Source organism: Nanorana parkeri, unplaced genomic scaffold (assembly GCF_000935625.1).
Source record: "Nanorana parkeri isolate BGI_ZX_2015 unplaced genomic scaffold, ASM93562v1 scaffold137, whole genome shotgun sequence".
Taxonomy (NCBI): domain Eukaryota; kingdom Metazoa; phylum Chordata; class Amphibia; order Anura; family Dicroglossidae; genus Nanorana; species Nanorana parkeri.
Genome location: NW_017306405.1, coordinates 1325967 through 1352788, shown reverse-complemented (window position 1 = coordinate 1352788; position 26822 = coordinate 1325967). Strand labels below are relative to the sequence as shown.

The 26822-nt window shown below is 40.7% G+C and overlaps 1 protein-coding gene across 1 annotated transcript in view; it reads left to right on the top strand.

Annotated features, from left to right (window-relative positions):
- The window catches only part of RBM33 (RNA binding motif protein 33), a 95918-nt gene that overhangs the window by 19761 nt on the left and 49335 nt on the right, over positions 1–26822 (top strand). Inside the window, exons 5-11 of the mRNA XM_018554002.1 lie at positions 838–1135; positions 3292–3423; positions 9829–10000; positions 13053–13243; positions 15867–16065; positions 19663–19721; positions 25702–25846. Coding sequence (XP_018409504.1) covers positions 838–1135; positions 3292–3423; positions 9829–10000; positions 13053–13243; positions 15867–16065; positions 19663–19721; positions 25702–25846 — 1196 coding nt within the window. The remainder of the gene's footprint in view (positions 1–837; positions 1136–3291; positions 3424–9828; positions 10001–13052; positions 13244–15866; positions 16066–19662; positions 19722–25701; positions 25847–26822) is intronic.

Genomic DNA, 26822 nt, shown 5'->3' with positions numbered 1-26822 from the left:
GGCCTCGTAAGCCCTCATTCACAATGAGCGTTTTGTAGCTCTTTTTCTGTTTGAATAATATTTAAAAAAATGCCCCCCAAAAAACCCCTATTCATTTATTTGGCCATGTTCGCATCTGAGCGTTTTGTCGCTTGTAGTAAAACACCCGTCGCTTGAAGAAAGTACATGAGTTTCCTTTTGGCATATTTTGTGCTTTTTGGCCCCATAGACTTCAATGGATACGCACATTTTACGCACACATTTGTCCATTCACATCAATGTGCCACGAGCTGCTCGCAAAAACGCGTTACTCTGTCAGGGGTGTCAAACTCAATTTAATCGTGGGCCTCATCAACATTATGGTTGCCTTCAAAGGGCCAGTTGTATCTGTAAGACTATATAAATGTATCTAATCTTTATCATAATTGCCTCTGCAGTTATAGTTTTAGTAATAACTTAATACCTAGATCTGAAAGTAGAAGTCTAGGAAATGGCCTGGTGGGCCGGATTCGGCCCCTGGGCCTTGAGTTTGACACATGTGCTGTGTATGTGCATGCACGTTTTCCTCGTGTGAAAATGTGCTACGCAAAACGCGTTTCTATGCGCGAAGACACTCGCTTAGATGTTAATGAGGGCTTACAGCTGCCATATGCAAACATTCAGTGCTTAATAAAACTGGAGGCAGAGCCTAATATCACCCTTACAGAACATGCTAGAACCTTTAGGGAAATGGGGAATAGGGAAAGCATTTGTTTCGAAAACCAAAAGTGTCTTATTTATTATATTAATTTTTAACATTAATTTTAGTGACATTCTCCAGAGATTTTCACACTGCCTACTTTCTTTTTTTACTTCTAGTGCCCAGGGAGTCACTGTTAGCCTGAATGCAACTACAGGGGGCATGTCATCATTTGACCTCTCTCGGAGCATAAAGGAGGAGCAAGAAGAGTCTCCAGCTGTAGAAGGTGATCTTCAAGATCCTGAAAATGAGGAGATGTATGAGGAAGTAGAAGACCTGGAAGCAGGTGCAGATGATTTTGTGGAGTCCTATGAAGACAATTATGAGGTACCTGATGAGCAGATAGAATATCAGGATGAAGTAACTACGGACGGGGTTTTAGACCTTGAGATCACTGAGCCTCTGGATGAATTTCAAGTAAGTTGTCCTTTTGTATCTGCTGATTGTAGTGCTTCCTCTGCTTGGACTTTGAGAGCGGTTTCAGATTCATTTTCCTTCTGGAGGATAGATGAAAATTAGACCTATTATCAGTGTCTGCCAGTTTCTTTATCTAGATTGTGACAAACTTTGTGTTGACAGCTTGTTTGTCGGCAAGTAACACTCCTTTGTCATGCTCGATGGTAAAAGAGAATCATGACCTTGAGGATTGTAACCTCGTGGCTGGAAACTGCTTTGTGTCTTGGGTGCACTGGCAATTGTTCATACTGTTTAATGCAAAAGCTATTATCCAAGCTTTTGAGCAAGATCTGATAAAGTCATCTAAAGCTAAAAGATTATTGACTTCCTAAAGACATCTTTAAGGTGCTTACACTAAAGGAATGATTGATTGCTCTCGCCAGTCATCTTTGTAACTAATAGCTGTCCAAGTCTGAATGAAGAGATTGAAGGGACAGTGTTTGCCCACAGAGATAATAGATTTATAAAAAGAAACACATATATAATACATGTACATACATTTGATCTGAAATCCAGCAATAAAACACGTTAATTACATATGGGAATCTAAAATAATTTTCATTTATTAGTATTGTATTTAGTATTGTTAACTACTTCTCTCTGCAGGTCTTCTGTACTGTCATTATTTTTTTAGGGACTGTAGGTTTGTTCTTAAGTTGAATTTGTATGCAAGTTGAACAAGGTACATTTTTTAAGTGTAACTCTAGCCAAAAAATGTTTTGTTTTTGTTTTGGATAGCATAAGGAAGGGTTAACCCCCTGTTAAGTTTGTTTGCTGTGAAGCAAGGATTGGTGATAAAGCTTCAGTGGAGGTATCTTTTTCCCATTATTACTCTTACAGGAGTGAATTTCCCTTCCTAGGGGTAGATTTCCTTTCACTTTCTGTTGTCTCAAGGACAGGAAGTGAGATTAAATCTTTCTAATGAGGATACAGACAGCAGTAAAAACCTCACAGTGACACAAAAGAAGAGGCGGGCACCCCCGTCTGCATGTCTAACAAGAGCCAACTTCCTGTAATGTACAGCGCACGAGCGCGGTAGCAGTACAACTACCCCTGCTAATATATTTATGTTTTAAAATAAAGTCTTACTATTTTAATCCCTTTAGAAAGTGTGCTGTGCTCGCTCCCTTATCTCTTCTCTCCTGTCACATTTCCTGTCCCTTATTAAGAGCCGTGCACGTTTGATACTGGTCACGTGCACATCTTTCTTTGCCTACAACTCCCATGAGGCCGAGAGGAATCATCTCCCACTGCACACAGCTGACTCCCCCTCCTCACTATACACACTGTGACAGTGTCACTGCTTGTAATCTCTGCAATGCTCTGAATTATCAAATCTACAACAAACATCAAGTTTACACAGAAAAACATTTCAAATGTAGGAGCCGTATCCTCTTTGACGGTGTGACCAGATTCAGCATGTGAGCTAAGACTCGCGTGCTGAAAGAAGGTATGAGGCTGGTGACGGCTCACATGCTGAATCTCCTCACGAGCAGCTCAACCCACACTCCCTCCTTGGTGAACCAGGAGGAGAGAAATCAAAGATCATATATTAGTGTGGGAGAGCTGAAGAAATCCCAGCTCTTTGCAGAGTCTAGAGGGGAGGATTTGTGGGCGGAGACTGAGAAGACACGCCCTCAGCATGTTGTAGTCCTTCACATGAACCAGCACAGAGGGTGGCTACTTCTCAGCTCCCATAGGGACCATGGAGAAGAAAAGTAAGCCACCCTTTGGAAGGAAGTTGTGAATGAAGAAAGATAAAACGGATTTTGGAGCATTTAGAGCTGAACAATGATAAAAAAGGTACGCAGTAATTTATTATTTATATAATAAGTTATTTTGATTTAATTTTTTAGTTTAGTGTTGCTTTAAGTTAGAAACAGACCAATGGCAAAGAACACCAAGTGGTTTGTTGAGGTGTTTTTTCTGAGAATAAAGAATGCAGTCAGTCAGACAGATGTGAGCCACATGGCATTTTGTGATAAGCAAGCAGTATACATTGGTAATTGTTCTGTGTTCCCTATTGGACTAATTGACCACCTGCTTTAATTCTGAAAAACTCTGTATTTTAAGTGTGCTCCGTGCAATTTTTTTTTTCTTTTACTTTGTCCACCCAGGAGGAAGAAGTCTCACAGGCATACAAAAGGCAGAAAGTGAGTAAGGAGCAGTATGTGGAAGATGTGGGGGAGGAAGCAGAAGATGCTCCTGAGGAAGCAGAACAGCAAGATCCTGCCAATACTACTGAAGAAGTAATAGGCTCTTCTCTTCCCTATTTTTAATACATTTTGTAGCATTTCCAAATTTTTATGTTATTGAACACATAAATGGGCAAAAACCAGAGTACACAATGCATTAGTATATTGATTAGTAGAGGCAGTATTAGGCGAGTAAAGTTTTTTCTTTACTACTACTGTCATTTGAATAATTAACAACTTGGCATAATTTGTAAACAATGTTACCTCGTAGGTTTTACATTGCAGTGTTGCATGTACTATATAATTTGTCAAGGATACCATTTCCGTTTTATATCAAATTTTCTTTTTGACCTTTGAAGATCACAAGAAGTCTTAAACCTTCTGGTTATATAGCTGCCTACAAGAGGACTGGACACTGGCAAACAAAAAAAAACTGTAGGTCAGCCTAGGATAACTCCTCCCATTACCACAATGCAACAAGTGTCCTAGGAGGATCAACATTTCTACTGCTTTCTTCCAGGACAGCCTATGAGAGGTGGCTCGACCTACCTGCAGGGGCCTCCCGCAGCATGGATCTCTTGCTCACAGGGACAGCTGACCTGGAGAGCTCCATGCACGGGACCTTTACCCAAGACTGGTTCCCCCAGCCGTCCCTTTTCTTTGGTCCACAGGTTTCCATATTTGAAGGAGAGGCAACTATCCTCACCGGTGTAGCGTCTTAGTTGAGTTCCCCTTGGTGTCCTGCTTGGAATATCGGTGACCTGTGACCCCATAGGGCTCTTGGGGGGGGTCCGCTACTGTAGGGAGGTGGGGGGGTTGCTGCAGCTTTGGACTTGGGCCCAACTGGGGCCTCTCACTGGGTATGTATGCATCCGGGATGGCCAAGGGTAAATGCCTGTCTTGTCTTTGTGGGATTGAGTGCTGATGGCATCTGCTAGGTGGAGTGTCGTGTGCGTTCCATGCTTTATTTTTGGCCATACAACTTAGAGGAAGTATCTCCCCGCTGCTGCTCCAGCTTGCAAGAACCATGAGGAATTTCAGCCTTTGATCTGTACCTGCTGTCAGGGTAACATGACTTTGGGCTCCTACCGCCATCCAACCCTCACCTCATACCAGCTGATGGGTTTTGTAAATACCTGAGGGCTTACTACTTACCCTAAGTCTATACATTGCCTTACTCCCATGCAGTCAGAACATCCCTGGTTGTAGACATGTTTGATTCTACTAACTGTTCTAGGGCTGCTTGCAGTGTGCCTACTGACAGGTTCAATGTCTGTGGGCTGGACTCATGTTTTCGTCCCGGCCTACAGTCTCTTCCATCCTCTGAGTACCCTTTGGCTTTGTTAGGTGTGGCTAGTCTCTTGACTGATTTTTAAGATGCTCACAAAAGACTTTGACCCAAATTACCCAATTATTACAGACCCTGATTACATTAGCCAAGTTCGCACTCCCACCCCCTATCTGATTTGACCGCAGCCTTAGCGGCTTTTGAGCCATCAGCTGCAGAGGCTTAGATTCTGAGTCACTTCAGTCTGTGACTGATGAGCTTGCCCTGAGGAGTTGGTCTACTGCTATTACTCCTAAATTAAATGGGTTTGCTTCAGTTCCTATTGATGCAGTGCACAGTTCTCTGAAACTTGAGGATCATCCTGTTGCTTCTCCCAGTTTAGGGATTGGAATTCTGACGTTAGGGACATTTCCCCCACCGTGGTTTTTGGGGTCCTCCGCCCATCTGGGTGGCCCCGGGACCACGGCAGTGATTTCAGTACGGAGAATGGGGAGCAGACCGGAGTTCGGTCATTCTATGATCTGCTCTGTGTGATCAGTGAGACAGCACTTCCTGTCTCAGCTGCACAGGAGATTTAGCACAATGCTTTGCTGGATCTGATGTATTGGAGGGCAGGCTCTATAAAGAGAAACCTGTCTCCTCCAAACGCTTGTTAGCCCCTGTGTGATAGCAATAAAGTTAAGTGAAAAATAGTAAAAAGTATTTAAAAAAGTGAAAAAATTAAAACCATCTGTACATGCATGCGTGTGTGTATGCCGAGTGCTGCCCCCATTCCACTGTGTACCATATTGTGGTAGCCGGGCAGCACCACTCTCTAACACGCACATTGTGCACATGTGCATTAAAGAGTAAGTTCACGTTCCCAAGTAATTTGGGAAAATGTAATTACCTATTCAAATCTGGCCCCTCTCCTCCCCATTGCTATACTTACCTTTTGGCAAACAATCCTTCCCCTCATCCGTTATGGTTGTACGCTCTATACCATGCTATGGATTTTGAATTTCCCTCGCAAATTCCGAGCACTCGGTCAGCGCGGTCAGGTGATTGTGCTGACCAATGAGAAGAGCTTCTTAGCATGGTTAGATACGGTTTTGGTTAAAATTATTATTTTTTTGTATCACGGCATGTAGATTGTCATGAAGGACAAGTAGTTTGGGCTCCTGCTTTAGTCCTTGGGCAAGCAGTTTTTTTTTTAAATTTCCACACCCCTGCAGTTCTATTTTGACACTTGGGTTGTTTAAAATGCTCTTTCACTTTAAACATTTTCAAACTATGTGTCCATTTTTAGGGATTCAATCAATAAGTGGTTAAAGCCCTTTCTAGATCTCTTTTCTTACTTGGGAGCTCCTTCATTTAATTCCAGCTGTGACCCTACTATGTCAAACCATGTCTGACTGTTCAAAATCCCCTAAAGAAGTCGTCTTATCTTGTATTCGTTTTCACAGCTCATTCGCCTAACTTCTACCGTGTATGTTGCTTTTTATGTGTTTCGTGTGATGTAGAAACTATGTTTATGTAGAGTTACAGACTTTGATAATTTACTTGTCTTCATTTCCGACAGTGCTCTGCAAAGGGGACGGACTTTGGATTGACTTTCATCTCACTGTCTCTGCACTATCCAGACACAAGGGAGGTCACTGGAAGGCAGAAGGAGGGGACAAGCTCTCACTGGAACCAGCATTGACCATAGAACTGGGAGGGGGGCTATGTTTTGTGTTGGGAAAGTACAGAGACAGCAAGAGTGAGCTTGTTATCAAGAGGCTGTCTCCTTTTCAGAGTGTGGTCGGGGAATGAAGAGGAGTAGACTGTCAGTCTATAACTCAATTTCTACATCATGCAGAAGCATGGGATAAAAAGCAACATATACTGTGGGAGTTAGGTGACTGAGCTGTGAAAATAATGCAAGGTGAGACTTCTTCTTTAACAGAGATCCAAACGCTGCTGCTGTTGATTTCTCGATTAGAGAATGCATGGAGCAGGAAGCTGTAGCTTTAAATTTCAACTTTTATGGTTTGCTGGAAGCGTCTTGTCTCATTGTCAGTGCATATGAGTAGGACACCTTGACTAAAGTGCTGGACAGCTGAACCTTTGTGTAAAAAGTGTCTTTGGACCAGCTTCTAACATAAAGGATGCAGTTGGTGGCAGCAGCTTCCATCTTGCTTAGAGGAAGAAGCTTAACCACTTCAAGACCAGGTGTTTAGACCCCCTTCCTGGCCAGGCCATTTTTCAGTGTTCAGCGCTGCGATACTTTGACTGACGTTTATTCCGTCATGCAACGCTGTACTGAAATGAATTTTATACCATTTTTTGGGGACAGATAGGGCGTTATTTCGGTGGTATTTAATCACCACTGGGGTTTTTATTTTTTATTATTGTGCACGCGAGGGGGCGTGTCTGAGCGGACGTCTAGAGACGCCCGCTCAGATCTAGAGAGCTCCGGGACGGCCGTTTTTCTACTTCGGCCGGCCCGGAGGCAGTTAAGGAACAGACTGCAAAGTATTCTCCCTCTTTCTGTAAATAAATATCCCTTTCATTTCTTCACTATCTCAATATCAGATGTCTGTATGGAATCCACCAAATCTGTCATCGCTTTCCTTGACCTGGTAGACTTTCTGGCTTCTGTGGACATCAGAAATGCTTATCTTTATGCCACCATTTTTTCTTCAAATCAGCCATTCCTATGCTTTTGTGCGGCACCTGGAGTACCAGATCATGGTCCTGGCCTCCAGCCTCTCATCTTCCTCTTGTGTATTCACCAAGTTCAGATGCAAATTTAGTCATGCAATGTTGTGGCAGTGGCGTACATCAATCAGCAGGGAGGAACCAATAGTCTCACCACAGCTATAGATTTGATCCTGTCCTGGGCAGAATTTCACGTTCCAGCTTTGATAGCCTTGTACATTCTAGGTGTAGACAATTGGCAAGCAGACTTCCTCAGCCAGCAGCCCTGGGACCCTGGGAGTTGACCAGCATCTGGAGTGATCATCAGATTAATAATGTTTCAGGAACCCTCCAGTTTTTCTAGTCCAATACACACTTTGCTCATCAATACAAGGTCCTGGTAAAGGGAGATGCTTCAAACCTGCAAAATGCATTGGCTTTTTATGACGCTGAAGAGTCTAAATTAAATCTAGACTTTACACCTTTTGATTTTGGCACTTTACTTCTTGCTGACCTTCGGCTGCCACTTTTGGGAGAGCTGAGAACATCTGGTGCTTGAAGTGATCTAGAACTTTTCTATTTCTTATCAGCCAAGCCATTGTTCTTCACTCCCTCTGTCCAACTTCAGTTCACCAAAAGAAAAATTTCCCTCAATTGTCTGTATTCGATTTGGGCTGTTATAATCTGTCAGCCACTGCTTCTTTCATGAAGACTACTTCTCTTTTTGCAATCCTGGATAGACACTGTTAAGGTCCCCACACACCTTACGATAATCGCGGGAAATCTCGCGATCGTACGATTATTGTAAGGTGTGTGGAAGCCGTGCGACCTCTACTACTGTAAGGTCGCACGACTTTAAACTTACGAACATGTTTCAAAACCCGCCGAGCATCGTACGATGTTCGGCGGGTCTGTAGCATGTTCGTAAGATAAAAGCCGGACGGGCCGGTGTGCGCAAACGCACACTGCCCGTTCGGCATTGCGGTCATCTGAAGCCCGCCCCTCAGGGGGCTTGTCTTGCGATCATCGCAAGTACGATCTGCCTATGCAAGATAGGCAGATCGTACGTTTTTTTAAGTACCTTACAACCATCGCAAGACAAAAGTCTTGCGATGGCTTTAAGGTGTGTGCCCAGCCTTAGGGTGCATTGGTTTCTCGTTTTACCATCTCTAAGCGGCTCAGGTTGACAGTCATATAAGCTTTTGACAACCATATGTTCCACTCTTTCATGTCAAGGCATTCTGTACTAGATCTGTGCATGTTTCTTGGGCTTTTTGTCATCAAAGCAACTGTTTCCCAGATAAGGTTGCCAGCTGGTCTGTTTTACACATTCTCCAAGTCCCACCAGTTGGACATTTCGGCCTCATTTGATGCTAACCTTGGAAGCAGAATCCTTCAGGTGGTTCTTTGACCTGCTAGCAGTCCCCAGTTCTCAATAGTTATCTTCAGCCGGATAGCCTTTTTGCTGTGTTTGCGCTTCTCTCAGTTGGATTGCTTTTGGACTTCCTCCAAGGTTAAAGACTTATTGTGTTTTTTAATGAGCAAGAATCAAAATAGGTTTTTTTTTTTTTTTTTACCCACTCACTGTAAAATCCTTCTTCTTGGAGTCCATTGAAGGACAAAGGCCCCACTGCTTTGTGTTTATAATCATGCTGTCAGTACTGCTTTCCTAAAAAAAAACTTTGCATTCTGGCAGTGGGAAGATTTATGCTGGGCTTGCCTACAGTTTGCCAGTCTCTACTCCTCCTGTCTTTGGGTGTTTAACCCGAAGGTTTAAGACTTCCTGTGTCTTTTATGAAATTCAAGAAACAGATTTCATAGGGAGTGCAACAATCCTATTATTCCATATACTATGTAGGGAAATGATAGTTTTCTCTAGGTAAAATGCTTAAGACTTTAGTCAAGAGTATCCAGTTATGCAAACCATATTCACCAAATGTTGGTACATTTATCAGGGTGTTTCTATGAATTATCTTTTGATGTACAGCGGCGATATTGACACTTTTATTGGCTTGTATGAAGCTTACACCTAGGGCAATTAGTTTAAAGTGTATTTCCACTTTTGCAGTCAAATTTGAGAAAACCTCTCTATATGTTCGTTATGTGTTCCTGTTCATACAGCATACTGAAAAATAACTTTTAAAAAATATTCTTACCTTTTTAGATGTTTTGTTACAGGAGACAAGATTGCTGATTCCAAGTTTTCTAAGCCCTTTCACATTGGTCTGTCCTTATAGAAAGACTTGGGACTGAAATTTGAGGATTGCGTTCATCTGATAAGCTTCATTAACATTCAGTGGGTTGGCCAGCTCAGACTCCTCACAGCCCTTTCCTCACATTTCAAAGAAATAAAAAGAGATTTTAACCCCTAAAATTCTAACCCAAGTAAAAGCAATTTAAACTGCAAGAAGCATTTTTTTTTTTAGCTTGTTATGTGAATGGGAACATGTAACAAATATAAAATAGGTGTAATCCCAATAACTGGGAATGGTTTGTCTTTTTCATCATAGGGTCTAATTGATTTTCAAGAATTACCCCCAGACATTAAAGAGGAGTCAGATGATGAGGATGAAGAGGAGGATGAAGGTCGTCGTATCCGTTTCAAAACAGAACGAAAGGAAGGGACAATCATCCGGCTTTCGGATACTAACCGCGAAAGGCGCAACATTCCAGATACATTGGGTAAAGGCTTTTATCTTGGGTTTAAATAGTGGTTTTCCTTGTGTGTACTTTTCCATTTCCAAACAGCAGTGTGCAGACATCTTGTTACAGGTTTAGGATCAAACACTGCATGAGAGATTTGCAGTTCTTTATAGCAACTCTTTTTTTGGTTTAATGACTCAGGATCTCCACAGTTAATCTCTGGTATATCAGTAGGATGGGTCATACCGTTGCCAGGTACAGACCTTTAAGCCACATTTACCAAAATGTCTTGACCCTTGATACATTTAAATGTGTTTATAAGACCTGAATTGTGCAATGCTACACTCGGCAGTATTTTGTAGATTTTTATTGGGTGGGCTGATTTTTGCAGAGTTAGGTTACTGCTTACATGACTTTGTGCTTACTATCTTTCTTTCACTAGCAACATTTTTGTAGGCTTTAACCTGCCTATACAAAGTAGATGATCATTGATAATGGTACTATTGTCATTTGTTGACATGGACAGCTTTGAAACCACAGGTTTAAATAAAGAGGCTTATTGAGCTATTCAAATCTTTGTCTTGATTGTTTTAGATCCAAAGATAAGACTGAGCTACTGAAACAGTTCAGGGGTGGACAAAAAAAGGGGTTCCAAAAATACATTTAGTCTTTAGAAATTATTCAGTTGTGTCCTCATATTTACATACTGGTAAATATATATCTTTAGCGACATATGTGATATAGAAGTGATGGTGTTATCATTATTCCCGAACCGCAATTTCCTTTTATTATCCATTCAGCATTTGTGTCATTTCAGGACCGGTTTAAAACAATGAAAATAGACTTTTATTCAATGTGATGTTAGAGGGCTATTTTTTTTTTTTTACTGTTTTTTTACTGTTGTCAATGCTGTTCTTGTCAAGTTTACCATATATTCTGTAGGACCTCAGACATCAAGATCTAGTGTTAAATAAAAAAAAAAAAAAAAAGGAAGAGGAGGCGGCGTACTGAGCAGATTGTACTTTGTCTCCTCCCCTTCTTATGGGGGGAGTGGGCTGGCCAATCTCTCCGTGAGGAATGCAGAGTTTAAAGAAATCTGTGTCTAGCCATTTACTGTAGCTCACCATTTGATTTTTCATAATTGATGGTCGCTAAAGCGACCATCAGCTTATAGTAGAACTGTAAATGCCAGGTCCGTATGGCATACTGACCTGGCCAGCTGGAAGCACTTTTGTAGGTCTGTATGCCATACGTCCTTGGCAGCGAAAGGGTTAATACGCTGGTTATAAATTTCAGACACAAAGAAAAAAAGGTGCATTTTTACTTAATATCTATATCTATATCTCTCACACACACTGTATATATTAGAAAATACCCTACCCAAATCATGTAAAAAAGGCTGCATCATTTTCTTCCATCTAGTCACCCACTCATACATATTGGAAACCATAATGTAAGATTTAAATAAAATTGTATTTTTACTTTCTGTTTGTTGTGTGGATGTGTTACTTAATCACCGGTTGGAGGTCTGTATCTGCAGAATATATCTTACAAAATAATTTTTTTTTACTTTTTATCCTCTACTTCTCGATGCTGAGTGTTCTAAAGAAAATCTTAAAGAATGAATTAACATTTCAGTTGAAGTAACAAACATAATTTTCGTCCTGTCACATATCGGTGACCTTTTGTGACAGCTTGTCTCTATTGGAGGGAAGTATTTTTATGTGCTGATTAAAGATGTCATTTGAAACCATTTTATTAGTAGGGATGGTGAAATTAATCTTGACACTTAGAGCCAGATGAAAAATAATTGCTGATTCACGGTATTAAGTGTGAATGGGAGTCCAGTGTAAGCAGGAGCAAGTGGGGGATGGAAAGGTGTTGGATGAGGTAAAGCTCACATTTACCATGTTTTTGTGTTTGATTTCTAATTAACCCTTTTCCATGTAATGACATTTACTGCATCCGGTCCACCGAAACGAAATAATTATAAATTCATCCTTGTCTAAGGAAGAAAAAATGATCTGGTCTTTAATATTTTCTACAAAAATTGTTCATTTTTATCTGAACTGTTAAAGAATCTGCTTAGTATAAACCTCGGAAGTAATTTTGTATGTGGTTTTCTATAAATTTAATATTTTATTAAAATCACATTTTCTAGCTTTCTGAACGCCATTCTTCCCAGCACTTAAATTTTAATTACAGACGACTCCTGAGTTGAATTACCTTCTGGGGACACAGTAGTGGCTGGAAGAGGGTTGGTCATCCTCCCACAACTGTCTCTCTGGTGTAGTGTTAATAAGGGGCTCTTGTCAAGAGAAAATCTCATGTCTAAAGACAGCAGTTAAGATCTGTAAATATAACTTGCTAACAGTATTGGCCCTGGTTTCTAAAATCAAGAGGGTGGTTGTTGTAAAGATCACCTAAATCAGACGCTTACATTAAGCTGTTATGTGCTCCCTGTATTATGATTATTGAAAGTCATAGCTCCTCCTTCTCTCCTGATGGGTGATCTGCCTATAGTGAGTAAACTAGAATGAAGACTTGTCAGCAGAGAGCAATCGGGAGCCAAGCAAAAACCACCAGGTGTTTGGAAATTGTCTCACAATAGTCTTAGTAATTTAGTAGGAATGTTTACCCCATGCTCATTGAGGTTGCTGCAATGTGTGAGCTGTTAGCACAGTTGTCACACCTTATCTTAATATCATATGTTTTTCCGCATTTACATACACTCCTATGCCGTATTATGATCTGTATTTCTCTATGAACTCTGTTTTATTTATTTAGTTACAGACTTTTTCAGCATTTTCTGGCTTTCCATTGATGCAGCTTTTGATTTTTAGAAAACAATTTTTTCTGCAGTAAACCTGAGAGGTTTACTATTTTTTTCCTATTATTTGTATTTCAGAATACACTAATTCAAAGAAACTGATCCGAACTCTTTTTTCACTGATCTGACTTCAGTAACTTGAAGTCTGATTGGTTGCTGTTATTGCACATTGTGCATTATCTTTTGATTTTGTCTTGTTGGAAGACATCTTGCAAGCCATGTACTAATTTGTTCACTCTCAATTTTTTCTTCTTCCCTCAGAACTTTCGGCAGAAGCAAAGGCATCCTTAATGGAATTTGAAGAAATGGAGCGTCAGCGCAAATCAGGACGCTATGGTCCTAGAAGAGGTGGCAGGAGAGGAGGCAACAATGCAATGCACCGTGGAGTGATTGACCAAAGGCATAATCAAAATGATAGGAGGAACCTTAGGGAGCAAAGATCAAATCAAGGGGTACCTTACTTTTTACTAAGTTTTTTTTTCTTTCTTTATTTTGCATTTTTTTTTTAACAGGTAAAACTTTATTTTGCATTTTAGTCCTTTGTTTTTTGGCAGGCCTACGAGTGATATTAAAACTCAACTTTAGCCAAAACTTTAATTGTGGGTAAAGGGGTAAAACCTCTGTCAGCATTTTAGTAAAGGCTGGGTGATGGGTGTCAAACAGAGAAATGCCCTTTGTAGGGACGCAGTTCGCATTGAAAACCTAGGGTAGAGATTGGGATTGTAAGTGCACCAACAGTTTGGCCACTGAAACATTTCGGTGGAAAATGGTACTGTGGGCAAAAAGCCGAAAGTACCATCTTTTTGCCAAAAATGCAGTGCATCGCCAGTTTCTCTCCTCCCCGCTGGGCACTGCTCTGTGTCCCCTCTAAACCCCCCGCCTGTGTGGGCAGAGGCCTTAGGGATCGGTGGACACAGAGCAGCACCCAGCGGAGGCCGAGCTCTCCTTCTGCACTGCCCCGCTTGGCCTCCTGCAACAAGCAAATCGGGATGGAGAGCAGTGTGGAGAGGCGTCAGCTGTCACAGGAGACCGAGCTGGCGGTGCGGTGAGGAGAGGGGTTTCACAGGAGGCCAAGCTCTCCTCACAGCGAGTCAGGATGGAGAGCGGGGTACAAACACTCAGCGATCAGCTGATCACTGAATGTTTGTAAATAACTGAGGACATAGTAAGCTTACTCTGTCCCCAATTATGAATGAATAGGAAGTGCTCTACATCACTTCCTGTTCGTTCATGATTGAGGACATAGTAACTTATACTATCTCCACAGTTTATGAATGGACAGGAGCACACACATTCATAACGGGCTGCAGAAAAAGAGATTTAAAACTCCTTGTCCTCAGTCTCTTTTTCTATTTCAAAAGAATAATATTTTTAAAAAGGTTAGAATTTTCTTTTTTCTGGTTTTGGCCTGACAAATCTTTTATTTTTGGTTGCGGTCTGCAAATTTAATTTCGGTGCACCTTTACTTGTAATTAGGGTTGCACAGATACCAAGTACAGTACTCGGTACAAGTACGAGTACATGTACCGATACTTTTGAGCTCCAAGACTAGACTAGAGAAAAATTTAAAAAAATAGGAGGCAGCTGTCATGTGTAAGGAGCACACGGAGCTCCTGGGATTTGCACATCTCTGTTTTAATGTACGATTTTGTTTTTATAAATATAAATAATGGGATGCACAGATACCAGTTTTGCGAGTACGAGTACTGGTACTTGCCGAGTACTTACAAGTACGAGTACTGATACATTTTTGTTTGTTGCCATGTGACAGTTTTTCTAAAACAATACAGACTAATGATTTCAGGACAGTGGTGGAGCGCCAGAGCCCAGTCCCAGCTGCAAACGCTGCAACCCTGGTAGTTCTCATGAAAATGCTGGGTATCTGCACTACAAGTGGCTACAAGTTGTATATAAAAAATGTTTATTGATGCTAAAACAAAATTGTTAATACAAAGAAGAATATTTGTATATTAAAATGCCTACAAACTCCTAAGCCATAAAAAAGAAGTATATACTCCCAAGGGCAAGAATAGTGTGTCCATATAGTGCTTGCTTATATTTTTACAAAATTTTAGTTTCTATTATTCTAATCCACCTTGTAATTCATAAACCAAGTGTAAGAAGTATAATCTATGTGGTATTTACAGCCTGTTAATTTGACAGATTGTATAATGTGTGGAATCACTGATCATTTTACACTGTTATTAATGTATGACTTTATGAAGTAGGTTTTTATAAAGTAGACATGTAGTAAGTATGCAACAGCCCTCCCAGTCCCTGCACAACCATGCTGCCTAGCTTTAACAGGTGCCAGACCACCCCTTGATTTTGTGCATAAGCATTTTTTTTTTTTTTTTACTGATTTCAGATCAAGTGTTTAAGGCAGTGATTTTCAGTTAGAGCCAGGGGGCAGGGTTGTCTGTAAGGTGCAGGGTAGTTACATTTTTGCTGTAGGTCCACTTTCCCCACTGTATTTAAAAAGAAAAAAAAATGGCAGCAGGGTGGATGATGTTTTCTGGAGTAAAATGTATAAATGGTGCAGCAGAAAAAACATGGGCAGCGGGCAGTCACATTCATTAGAAGTGTAAACGTTACCAGTATTCACAAACCTTCAGCAATTTACAGCAGATGAAGGGGAGTGCTAAATGTTTGTAAATACAACAAGAGCTTTGCAGCAAATGGAAGGTGAAGTTGGGGGTTTTAAAGTGGCACTGAATAACAATTGTAGGATTGTCTTTTTAAAGGGGGTTAAAGTGCCACTCAACACCAGTGATTGTGGGATTTTTTTCTTTTTTAACTGTGTTAAAGTGCCACACAGCACCAATGCTAATGGGATCTTTTCTTTAATGGCAAAGAAATGAAGGCAAATGTAAGCAGTCCCAAATGATTGGTCTTTTCCCCCTTATAGAAGTTGTTGCAGCACTGAGTAATTGTCAGTGAAACTATCCAAGCACTGAAAACTGAAAAATAGCCTGGTAATGAAGAGGTATACGCAGGCCAGTACTCAAGTGGTTAAAAAGATTAGATAATTTTAGCGAATTGTGTGCACATTAACATTTATTTTTGTCTTTCCAGCAGCCCATTCGAACCTTATTCCAGCAGCAGCAACAGCGTATTCAGCCTCTCCTACCTATGCAGAGACCCCAGCATGATGGCTCACAAATGCAACAGGAGAAGACTAGAGCACAGGCCACGCCTCTATCAACCCCACCTCATCAATCTAAAAATATTCACATTAATCCTCATTTTAAGGGGAATGTGACATCTGTTCAAGGTCATTCTTTATATCTGTCCTTTTTTTTCCCCCCCTGCACTAATATATTGTAATATTTCCCTTTGGTCATCCTTGCAGGGTGGGGTTCCACTATTTTCTTAGAAGAAGCATATTGTAGCGGTGATCCTCCTGTTAAGTAACTGTAAAGGGTTTATAAACAGATTGTGTAATTCCACTTAGTTTATCAGAATTCCAAATATTCTAGATACAGATTTTTATGATGTATCAGATTACCAAAAGTTTCAAATTTTGATTGTATTTTACAAGGTTGTTAGAAATTGCATGCTTATGGTCTCATTTACATGCACATCTGTCCAACATGCACGCATGTACAGAGACCTGCTCCCAGGAGGGACAGGTGTCGTGTGTAATTGCGTGCCGCCACCTCCACATCCATATTGGAGGACATGGCTGGACTCAGCTACATGTCGACCTGTACCTGCACATCCATGCGGGCACCCAGACTTGCACAGATTTGCAGGCTCGGTATGTAGACGGGTCCTCCCACAGGGATGTTCAGGTGGCTGCATGAAATTACACGCTGCACCTGTCCGTCCCTGGAGCAGATCCCTGCACAGGCTTGCACACCATTGTGAATGAGCCCTAAATGTAATGATGATGTGATTTATAGTAATAGAAAAACAAAGTAACACCCAGGTGTAAGGTCTGCATGAGACACTACCCTGCAGGTAATGTGTGGACCCTGATGCTGCCCAGAACAAACCTGTTGCCCTTATTAAGTAAGCAGCTTATCTGGTAGGTTATGACACATGAAGTACATAAAATATTTGCTTACCATTCTGTCACCTTTTGCTGCATGAATGTAGCTATAACAGTTCCATAATTTAAATTTTTTAAGGGTCCCTTCATAAGTGATGCTGCTCTTTCCTAATAAAGGATTTATTTGGCTACATTGTGTGGAATATTGTTCTAGAACACAATACAGCTGCTTCCATTGTGTTCAGATGAAAAGAATACTTTCCAAAAAGTCTCTTTGAATTCTATGGTTTTAAGTATCAGGACATAATAAAATGTATCTGGTCCTGAGCAGGTATTGGAGTTGGGTAACTATAACCTCAGATGAACAAAAGAACATCACATATTATGCTGTCATTATTTTACAAACATAAAGCAAAAATGGAGAAGCCATGTGTGAAAAATGAAGTACACCCTTACTGCTTACATAGGGTTTAGGAGGCTAAGTAGCAGCCAAGTGCTGATAATCATCAATTGTTCAGCAAGTGTGACCCGCTCTATAAAAGCTGAAGTTTTAGCAGTTTGCTGGTCTGGAGCATTCAGGTGTGTGTTAACACATTGCAAAGGAGAAAAGACATCAGCATTGATCTTAGAGAAGCAATTGTTGCTGCCCATCAACCTTAGAAGGGTTATACGGCCATTTCCAAACCATTTAAAGTGGAAAACATTCACAACAGTTGCCAGTCTTCCCAGGAGTGGATGTTCCTGCAAATTCACCCCAAAGTTCAGACCATGCAATGCTCAGAGAAATTGCACAAAAAAAAACCCCAAGAGTTACATCTCAGACTCTACAGGCCTCAGTTAGCATGTTAAAGTTCATGACAGTACAATTAGAACAAGACTGAACAAGTATGGTTTGTTTGGAATGGTTACCAAGAGAAAGCCTCTTCTCTAAAAAGTACATGGCTGCCCGGCTTAGGTTTGCATGTTTTAGGATTGCAAGTTGCATCTGAATAAACCATGAGACTTCTGGAACAGTGTCACTTGGACAGACGAGACCAAAGTAGAGATGTTTGGCCATAATGCACAGCGCCACTTTGGCAAAAACCAAACACAGCATATCGGCACAAACACCTCATACCAACTGTCCAGCATGGTGATGGAGGAGTCATGATTTGGGCTTGTTTTGCAGCCACAGGACCTGGGCATCTTGCTGTCACTGAGTCGACCATGAACTCCTCTGTGTACCAAAGTAATCTTATAGTCAAATGTGTAGGCCATCTGCCCGACAGCTAAAGCTTGGCTGAAATTGGGTCATGCAACAGGACAATGACCCCAAGCACACCAGCAAATCTTCAAAAGAGTAGCTGAAAAAAAAAAAAAAAGGTGTGGCAATGGCCAGGGAAAATCCAGACCTTATTCTGATTAGAAATTCTGTAGAGGGATCTTAAGAGAGCTGTGCATAGACAAATGTCCGCAAACCTCAATGAACTGAGCCAACATTGTAAAGAAGAGTGGGCCAAAATTCTTCCACAACAATGTGAGATACTGATAGTCTTACAGGAAACTATTACTTCAAGTTATTGCTGCTAAAGGTGGATCTACAAGCTATTGAATCATAATACTTAGGGGGTTATTCCCAAAAGGGTGAAGAGTTAGAAGTGAACAATCTAGGCCAAAATAGCTGAACTGGAAAGTGAGCTGAATTGGAGAATTTTCCAAATCAGCTATGTTGTACTAGATTGTTCACTTCTTCTGCCTTCTCCAAACACTTCACCCTCTTGTGAATAACACTGTTAGTTTTTCACACATTGCTTCTCCATTTTGGCTTTGTTTCTAAAATAAACAATGACACGGTGTAATATGTTATGTGGTGTTCATCTGACGTTGTATTTACCTAATTATAAGACCTAGTAAGGACCAGAAGATTTTTATTATGTCCTGATATCCCTGTTTCAGGTCTTTGAGGTTTCCGTCTCATAATTCAAAGAGTGTATATTTTTGCACACAACACTTCTAGACAACAAGTAAAGTTTGTCAGTGAGATACTAGAGCTATTGCCACTATGCTAACATCAGCTCTGTGGCTCCTTATAGGAGTCTATATTCTATAACTTGCATTATTTTTGTTAAAAGTAAACCTGTTGATGATGAAATATTGATGAAATGCTGTCTTCCTCCTAAAATTGCTAGTTGCCTGGTTGTTATGCTGACTCTGAACAAGTATGCATGATGACCTTTATGATCTGCATATTTGTTTCAGGTACTGAAGCAGGAAGGTCAGCATGACAGCTAGGCAGCTCTCAAAGACCACATTGCTATACTGGCCAAAGTAACAGGCTTGACCTACAGGATGTTGGTCGGAAGATTTTGTATACCTACTCGCGTTGCCCCATCACCTATCCTTAAAATGATCTGTTGCAGCCCAGAAAAATACTTGTATTTATAGGTGTGAGGGAACACAGACAAGTAGAACTTCCCTCCACACAGTACAGTGCTCCAAGCCTTTAGTGGTCAATTTCCAGGCCTGGGTTCTGTCACACGGGGACAGATGACATAAACGTTTACAGGCCTTTGATGTGCTCTGGCATCAGTTTATGGCACTAAGTAGCATGGGGAAGGTAACTGCTTCCAACACCACCTCCTGAAAAGGTAACCTGTTGCTTTGTCCAGTAAGAAAAACCTGTAATGAAAATAAAATAGTTGAAATTGCTACATTTTACAGGATGAAGGGTGGCTTTAAGACAAGATATAAGAAAAATAAGTGGAGCTAAAAAAACTGACCAGCTAATTAGTACTCCCCTCTGAGCCAGTGTAATTAGGTCACTGTAAAATTGATTTTTATTTGACCATTGTAAAAATGGAAATCATTTTGAAGTAATGCTTTTTCTTTTCATTACAGTACCACTGCTTTCAGTCCCAAATCAACCTCGTCCAGCAGTGGGGCCACCAAGGTTTCCAGTAAGTATTATTAGTGGTATTTTCTGAAGCCAGAATGTAGTTTAGCTATAAAGATATACCATAGTCATAATACTCTACCCGATCGAGGGATTTTGTGTTATTTGTTTTAAAGAGCAGCTTGAAAATCCACTTAACGTGACATTAAACTCATGAGTAAAATCTTAAAAATACATTTAAGTCCCTTCACTATTCGCAAAAATGTATATTATTTGTGTATCACTCGGCTGTAGATCCTCAAATCATCTCTGAATTGGTGCTGACACTGTCCTTCCTTCTGGAGGGGGACTACTATGGTCCCTGTATGTGTTGTGTCCATCACGGGAGTGAGCTTGGAGCGGTGGCTACTTTACAACACACACAGGGACCATGGGGAACAAAAGTAGCCACCCTCCAGAAGGAAGGACAGTGTCAGCACCAATTCAGAGATGATTTGATGATCTACATCCAAGTGATAACATAAATGTATCTTATTTGTGTTTAATAGCTCAGGTACTTTAATGGATTTTTAGGATTTAACTCCTGAGTTAACAATTCCCATCTAGAGAGTAGCACTTGCAACCATCTCTATACATGGTTTTTATCCTTTATCATAAAATTCAAATTTTTTTAATGCAATATTTTAGGGCTGTTAGAGTTCGCTTGACTTAAGTATAAGAAATAGTAACAAATTTTAATGCTGCGAGATATGAGGAGTTTGCTGGTGCACTTACGCTGAACCACGTTGGTACGTATTGCTGGCCTAAACTTGATTGCTATCCATGGCCTATTAATAGAGTGATACTGGGGGGTAGATTATTCTTAGAGAACACGTCACTAACTTGCAGAAAAAGTATTTTACATGCACATTTGCAGTGTTTTCCTTTCCATGGATTCGTTTTTATCAACTTTCAATGTAACTTTTGAACGTTAAAATTTGGCATTACCCAGCACAACCAACTCCCCTCTTTCATGTCGTAGCCCTTCAGGGCTGTACTTGCCTACATAACCTTTTCTGCAGCTAGGGGGGATACTTGAGTCTACTGGGGCTGTTGACATCACATCTAAGATGGCGGTATGCAGAATCTGTCTCAGGGTTTTTGGATCTCTACACAAAGGATTTTACAAGTAAATAACATGAATAAAATAAATTGAAGGGAATTTATCAAAACCTGAGGTAGAGAAAATTTGGAGCAGTTGTCCATGGCAACCTATCAGCCTCCCTCTTTCATTTTCAAAGCTTAATTGAACAAACTGAAGAGAGAAGCTGATTGGTTGCCCTGCACAGCTGCTCCAGATTTTGTCTGCTCCAGTTTGAATAAATTCCCCTCATTAAATGTAAATATAATATTGTGGGAAGATTTTTGTTGCAATAAATGGTCTGGTGTCAGGGTCTCTCTTCAAATCTTTTTGTTATATTAGATTATTTGTATCAGCTGTAGAAAAATATACTTGCATTTCCACTAGTTTTGTATTGTGTAGCATATGTATGTGTGAAATGTGGCAAATTCATTCAATTTCCTGTGCATTTTTTCTGAAGTTGTGCTCTTGAGTGTTCGAAGTCCAATAAGATCATTAATGAATGACTTGTCACATATTGAACTGGGGCCATGGTATCAGGTGGGATTGAGTGACATTTCCTTCTCAGTGCTTTACATGGCATTTCATGGAAATTATGCCTGAATGAAGCTGCTCTTCCGATATGTGGGAGCATGAAAGATCTTGCACGCAGACACCAAGCTGAGCTTCTGTTGTATTGACCACAAAGCACCTACTGCAATAACACAAAATGTAATGTTTTTTTATGATGCTATTTGAGGTAGTAAAGTAGTGCTTGGTTTTGTCATATCTGATGTGTAAGTGCTAGTGAACAGATGCAACATGAGATTCACCCAGCTGTCACATCTTGTCAAGCTAGTACAGAAGGGATGCAGTTTAAAATGCAGCTTACACAATATTGAACATCTTCCATTTGCTAGTGAGCCTCTGATTAATTTCAATTACCATACATTATCATACCATCACATTTGATCATATCAGTGAATTCCCTGCTGCTCTTGGCTCATCTTAATATGACTGCATTTACCATGCTATTTAGAGCAAGATTTATTATTTGTTTCTTTGGAAATGACCACCTTGATTAAGAAATGACACTTTTGTGACTTTTGCAATGAAGAGGTTTTGAAATGACTGTAGTATTCTTATTTGTGAGTTTTTTTCAGGTAAATGGGAAGTAATGTTATAGCATTACTGTGCAGAAATGGAACAGATGGTGCTTTGACGTCATTAAGGGTTTAAGGAAGCAATGTCTTAGTCAGGCTGATGCTTATTAGTATTTAAATCAAGATTACCTTTATGATGATATAAATTTGTTTGTCTATATCTATCTTTGAGCATCCCTCAATCTGTAGTTTTAAACACCACCCCTCATAATCACTTTAGTGGTGGTATAGTATTCCGTAATTATCAGTGGCGTGGCGTGGCATAGTGGTAGTCATTAAAAAACCTAGGTGAGTTTTGCCATTGCTGGCTGTCTTTTTTTTTTTTCTTTTTTCAGTTCGTCAATACGCATAGCTATAGCATTCAGAATGCCTGACCGGCATTCTTCTAGTCTGCAGCTTATTGTGTTCCAAGGATTAGTGTGACAACAAGACTTCTACTATTTCTAATTAGTCTACTTGTTCATAATTACAAGTTTGCATCAGATAGAAGGTATATTTATATGAGGGGTGCAGAATTCCTCTCGGCCAACGCCCGGGACATGCAGTTCCGGGCGCCGGCTGGGTAGTTTTATTGCTACATTTAGCCCTGCTTCGGGCAAGCAGGGTTAAATGTAGAGCGGGGAGCTGCTGTATCTTTTATACAAGTGATCTGATCAGATCACTTTTAGCATCCTGTTTTTCTGACCCGGGACCACGGCAAATGAGTTCAGGATGGAGAGCGGGGAGCAGAGCGGAGAACGTCAGTTCTCCGCACTGCTCTGTGATCAGTGCACCATCTGTCTCAGCTGTCAGAAACTGCACAGAAGATCTGTTTTGTGTTGGAGGGTAGGTTCCATAAAGAGAAACTATCGCACAGTGGCTCGTTATCCCGTGTGATGGGAATAAAATTAAGTGAAAAAAATAATGAAATATAAAAGTGATTTAAAAAAAAAGGAATAAAACAAAATTTCTTAAAAAGTGATATATTAAAACGTAATAAAAAAGAAATGTGATGAAGTAAAAAAATAATAAACAATAAAAAAAAGAGCAGCGCTCTTACACGTACGTGTAAGGGTACATTCACTTTCCAAAGTAATTTGGGAAAATAGAATTACCCGCTCAAATCTGGCTCATCCCCCCACTATGCTCGCCTTTCGATGAACAGTCCTTCCCCTCCGCTGGTACGGTTGTAGTATTTGTGCCCTGTACTGCCATCTAGCGCAGCCCTGCACTATGGATTTTGAATTTCGCTCTCAATTTGCAAGCACTCATTGGTCAGCACAGTCATATGACCATGCTGACCAATGAGAAACACTTCTTAGCACGGTTAAATACGTTTTTGGTTACAACTATTTTTTATATCAAGACACGTAGATTGTCATGAGAGACAAGTAGATTGGGCCGCTGCTTTAGTGCTTGGGCAAGTAGCCCTTTTTTTTTTCAATTTCCAAACCCCTGTTATATATAGTATTCTTATGATTCAAACAAAGAAAAACATTGCTGCCTCCACCCATTACACATGGAAGGTGGGGGATGGGAGTAATAATGACAACGTTGCAGCAGACAGTTAAGATAAACCATTAAATAAATAAAACCAATGATGTCTCTTAACCACTTGCAGTCTGGCAGGCGTAAATAAACGGACGGACGGCAAGCTCCTTCCAGCGGGGCGCCGTACATATACAGCTTTTGTTTTTTCTGCTCGCGCATGCCCCCTACCGTGCTCACGAGCAGAGCACACTGACAGGTGTACACAGCCGGTAACGGCTGGTGCACATACAAGCGATCAGCTGCTCTATAGCCGTTCAATTGCTTGTATGCGCTGCCCTGCAGTGTGTGCCCCCCTGGGTGCGCCTACGTGCAAAAACGAAATTTGCGCCACACATGTTACGTATGGCCGCAAACGTCTGAGTGAGCAATGAATCACTAGGGCCATCAATCGCTGTTAACACAAAGCTGATAAGCAGTAAAAGCTTCAAAGCATCACCTATGGGAAATCTTGGGTATTGTAGTTTTTTGCGGTTTCTCGGGCGAATGACATTTCAATAAAGTTCTAACCAAAATAAAAAAAGGTAATCAGTGCAATACGTTGTGATCGGTGCATCGGCACTGTGACTTCAAACCCACACCTGTAGCGTAGCCACTGTTGTGAAGCCAGCCTGAGTGTTGCTGACATCTGTAGATTCCTCAGTCTCAGGTTTCTCATCTAGCAATAAGTGCATTCCCATTAGATTTCCTACTATGCCAGATACAAGTTTAATGATACTTAAAAGAGAACTATGGGGTAAGTGTTTTTCCCCATAGTTCTCAAGGGTCACGGGAGGACATATACTAGCATCCTCCCGTGACCCAAAGCTCAGTATATCGCGAGCTACAGCTCGCAGTATACTGAGACCGCTGCAGCCGGGATGGATCCCGACAATGCACTCGAGATCCACCCAGCTGCGTGAGTGAAAGCTGGCTCTGCCTATCCAGAGGCCCTCCCCCGTTCGTTCTTCCAGTCAGCGCTGAGGGGGGGGGGGAATCTCTGCAGGGAGCTGTGACTCAGTCACTGCTCTCTGCAGGGAGATGATCGAGAAGTGAGCGAGCGACTGTAGGTGTTCGCTCACTTCCCGAACTATTGAGCTGACGCGTGACAGTTTCATTGTGGTACGTCGGCTCGAACTATGAGGATGAGTGATTTTCACTGACCTTTTAAGTACAGGTTCCAGTCTTCTCCATATTCATGTTACAAGGGTTTCTCATACTTCTTCTGTACTGGCCTATTGGTCAACACAATGTACCTGTGATACAGCTTCTATAACATTTGCCTTAAACTAGCTTTCCCCATGAAGGATCTCATCGTCAGTACTGAAGCTTAGAAGTACATCCCTTTTCCAAAAGCAGTTTTCCTCATTTGATGTAGCCTTCTCACTTTTTAAAAAGACAGTTCCTAATCATTGAAGAAAAAATTGGCATTGGCGAAAAGTTAAAGAGCAAATACTTTGAAATTTAATACTCATGATTCCGAATAGAATATGCGTACAGGGCTATATTGGTCATTAATCTCTAAGCTCTGTTCTCAATTGTCTGCCTGACCCTGCTTAACCATCATTAGAATTCTAATAGAACACTTGCATATGAAATGAAATTAATGAAAACATGTTGTAGATGTTGGAAGTAATTTATTGAAAGATTCATTAAGTTACAAAGACTTTAACATATTTAATTAGTCTTCGGGAAGTATGAGTGACCCTTTCTGTAAGTCACACAATAGCTGTTAGATTTCCTTTATTCTGTTTTTCTCTTTAAGATTAAGTTTGTGCTAAGCAATTTATGCCAAGTTTTATTTCTTTTCACCAGTAGGCCAAGTTATCTGCAGCCTTTGAATAGATTACTGCAGATAGCATCATGTAATTAACAAGAGATGTGGAAATGTAAAGTATAATTTGTGTAGTGATTGTGTGTGAGAGAATGTTAATTTCTTAACTAGATGGATATTTAAGGGGATAAAAGAAGCTGAAAAATAGGGTATAATTCTGTAAAAGGATTAGGGCCACCTTATCTTTTGTTGAGGAGGTGGGCTGGATGGAGTATTATGAATGGAAAAGCTGGGTTTAATGAGGAATTCGTAGTTCATTTAAGACTTGGCTTCTTCTAATGCCTTTCTTTTGATTCAATAAACCAAACTCTGCAGTAGTTGATATCCTTGAAAAAAAAGTTGCATTTGTTGTAATGCCTTCTTAGGAGTTTGTATGTTTACTTTTTCACTGTATACTACTGTGCTTTGACCCTTCATCATCATGGTTTTATTTTTTTAATAGGGCCTGCCAGACTTTCCGCATGTCTCTGGTTCTGGTCCTGTCAATTTCAATCCACCTCCAAGACTTCAAGAACCTTGGAGGAACACGCCGCCACCACCACCACCACCACCCCCCCAGCCTGAGCGTGAGCAGTTTTTCATTGGAGGTACATGGTTTTATGTTGCCTAGTCATATGTGATTGACGGAGATCAACTCCAGCCGAACCTTTTTGTTCTCGTTTCAAAATCTTTCCACATAGGAGAGATTGTTTATTACTTGTGTCCTCTTGACCCAGTCTTCAAAACAGATTGTAAGGGGAAATCACTATGGAGACAGACTCCGTATAGGTTTTACCTCTTCCCCCACTCTGTCCAATCAACATTTTAGGTGGAGTTTGGCTTTTAAACTTTTCAGGATTTTCCTAGTAATTTTTGATTTGATATGGGGCAGTGAGGGGAAGGAGAAGCAACAGTTAATTGTGTTACATTGGCAGAATATGCGGAGCAGGAACTAGTTATGGTCAAGAGGTTGTAGCAAGGGGTGATAAAGAGGGAGGGCATCATGAACTTGAAGCCGGGGGTCATGAAGGAACTGTTCTTTTTTTTTCTGGGAATCGTCAGTTCCTAGTTTTGCACTGTTCGGTTACATCGTCAGTGAGAGTGTTCTGTGTTCCACTGTTTCCCTTTACTTTTCCAGAAGTACTGTAATCTTCTTGGAGGGGGTTACCCTTTGACCCAGTTGGGAAATAAAGCACAGACAAGATGTTTAACCATTTGAAGAACCCCCTTACTGGCCAGGCCATTTTTCAGTATTCAGTGGTACAGGACTTTGACATTTATTCAGTCTTGCAATGCTGTATTGAAATAATTTTTATATAATTTTTTGGGGACAGATAGGACTTTATTTTGGTGGTATTTAATCACCGGGGTTTTAATTTTTTTTACTATATAACCAAAAAAGTACCACACCAAATAAAAGCGATCGGGTGTCTCTACAGTAGAAAGTTATCATGGCACATTCACAATCCAGCATGTAAAAAAAACTTGTCTCACCACTAAGGTTAACAGAGAAGCGCTCTACAGACTCGTGTTTACATTTTTGACAGTTTTCCCACTCGTGCGCACGCTGGGCACCACGCATGA